The 2,236-nt window shown below is 45.2% G+C and overlaps 1 protein-coding gene across 1 annotated transcript in view; it reads right to left on the bottom strand.

Annotated features, from left to right (window-relative positions):
• mtf2 (metal response element binding transcription factor 2) overlaps nt 1-2,236 on the bottom strand; it is a gene marked incomplete in the record, with an annotated part of 37,659 nt that overhangs the window by 7,877 nt on the left and 27,546 nt on the right. Inside the window, 2 exon segments of the mRNA XM_014025355.1 lie at nt 571-629; nt 840-969. Coding sequence (XP_013880809.1) covers nt 571-629; nt 840-969 — 189 coding nt within the window.

Below are 2,236 nucleotides of genomic sequence, written 5' to 3'. Positions count from 1 at the left end.
GTGAAAATTTCATGTCATTAGCACCTCTAGTAAAATATTTACTGAGAAAAATGGTGACGTGTTCAATACTTATTTTACCCGCTGCAAGTTTGATCACAAATAAATTTTGAGCGGTAACATAAGATGCAATTACTTATTTAAGTAATTACTCTTTGTTGCTTTTAAAGAGAACACACATTTTTCCAAGAGTCACAAAGAAAGGTTGTAATGAAATCTGTATCGAGTCTCATCAGGAGACTCTTTACTCTGATGTCTCCACAGCRACAAGTGTCCCTGTCTACCTCAGGATGTGGTCTGAGCAACTGAAGGGTCTTCTGTTTGTCCTGGGTGGGTCCAAAATTAGTCCATATTTGATAGGAGCCAGGACACAGCAGCACACTCATTCAAATTTAAAAATACTAATTTGAACACTCAGTAGGTTTTAAATAACTCTACTGAACTTGCTCACAATACACATGCATGTTGACAGATTACAGTGAATTTTGTACAGTTRTTTACATTTAAATGCAGAAGAAGAAGRAAAAAAAAACCTCCTGACAGTTTCAAACATGTTTTTATTTTCTCACTTACTTGACAGAAGTGAAATGATCCAATGCATGAGACTCCACTGGGAGAGGTTTTCTGGTTTCCTGTCAAAGTAAAGTAAAAAGTATGAACATTTTCTCAGCCTCTACAGTTAAGATTTRGGATTTTTAACATGAATGGCTGCATGTGTTCAAACCTACAAAGACGTGACGTAAAAACGTCCATCCCTCTCAGATCACTGAACACACCCAGCTCAGACTCACAAACACGTTAGAAAAAAACAAAAAAAAAAAACCTTCACACTTCATCCATACCAGAGACAGGAGCTCAGTAGACCGTTGTGGTTTAGCCAGGGTCTCCAGAGAACGCGCCTCTTGCTTCCTCTTTTTCTTTTTCTTCTTTTTCTTCTTCTTCTCGGTGCCATTGGTTAGAGCGGTGGGACTTCTGGAGCAACGACATCATTTCAAAACAGTTACAGCAGCTGTGCATTAGACTGTCACACGTGACAAAAAACATCAATCTGAATGAAAGAATTCAGGTTCTGTTACACTTTGTTACTTTTTTATACTTGGGCTTTGGTTAGGCTTTCAAAAATACTTCAGAATGATTTAAAATGTTCTAAACAGCAACCTTTATTCCAACATATTGGTGATAATTTTGGACTGTTTGTGTTTCTTTATGTAGAACCTGCAGTACTCGCTGATTTTCTAGTTTTCAGTATTTACAACTGTGGGAAAACTTTCAACAAAACCAATACAAAGAAAGTGATTCTGGATTACTTTGGTACTCCCAAGGTGTTACTGAAAACAACAGTGATGCAGCTCTGCTTTGAGGAGAACGCACAAAGAGCATAACGCAACAGGTGACATCAYTGGTTCAGTTAATAGTAAATGGCAYRAACCTATAGCACCTTMTCAAGTCCCTACAGACTCCAGCACAGTTTACACTAACAGTCATTCACCCATTCAAACTGATGGTGGTAAGCTACACTGTAGCCACAGCTGCCCTGGGGCACACTGACAGAGGCAGTGCTGCCATGCACCGGCGCCACCGGACCCTCTGACCACCACTAGCAGGCATGGCAGAACCAGAAGAAAATGGCTGAAACAGATGGAATGAGATGGGGGTCTCTGCAGAACATGTTGTCCTGTGGGCGGAGACGGCCCAAGAGACATGATTGGCGGAGGTTTCGATGTGGGCGGAGACGGCCCAAGAGACATGATTGGCAGAGGTTTCATGTGGGCGGGGACGGCCCAAGAGACGTGATTGGCGGAGGTCTTGATGTGGGCAGAGACGGCCCAAGAGACATGATTGGCGGAGGTCTTGATGTGGGCGGAGACGGCCCAAGAGACATGATTGGCGGAGGTTTCATGTGGGCGGAGACGGCCCAAGAGACGTGATTGGCGGAGGTCTTGATGTGGGCGGAGACGGCCCAAGAGACGTGATTGGCGGAGGTCTTGATGTGGGCGGAGACGGCCCAAGAGACGTGATTGTCGGAGGTCTTGATGTGGGCGGAGACGGCCCAAGAGACATGATTGGCGGAGGTCTTGAAGTGGGCGAGACGTGATTGGCGGAGGTCTTGGCGGAGGTCTTGATGTGGGCGGAGACGGCCCAAGAGACGTGATTGGCGGAGGTCTTGATGTGGGCGGAGACGGCCCAAGAGACGTGATTGGCGGAGGTCTTGATGTGGGCGGAGACGGCCCAAGAGACA

Source organism: Austrofundulus limnaeus, unplaced genomic scaffold (genome assembly GCF_001266775.1).
Source record: "Austrofundulus limnaeus strain Quisiro unplaced genomic scaffold, Austrofundulus_limnaeus-1.0 Scaffold470, whole genome shotgun sequence".
NCBI lineage: Eukaryota > Metazoa > Chordata > Actinopteri > Cyprinodontiformes > Rivulidae > Austrofundulus > Austrofundulus limnaeus.
The sequence above is the reverse complement of the archived record's forward strand: the minus strand, read 5'-3'. Positions and strand labels throughout refer to the sequence as shown.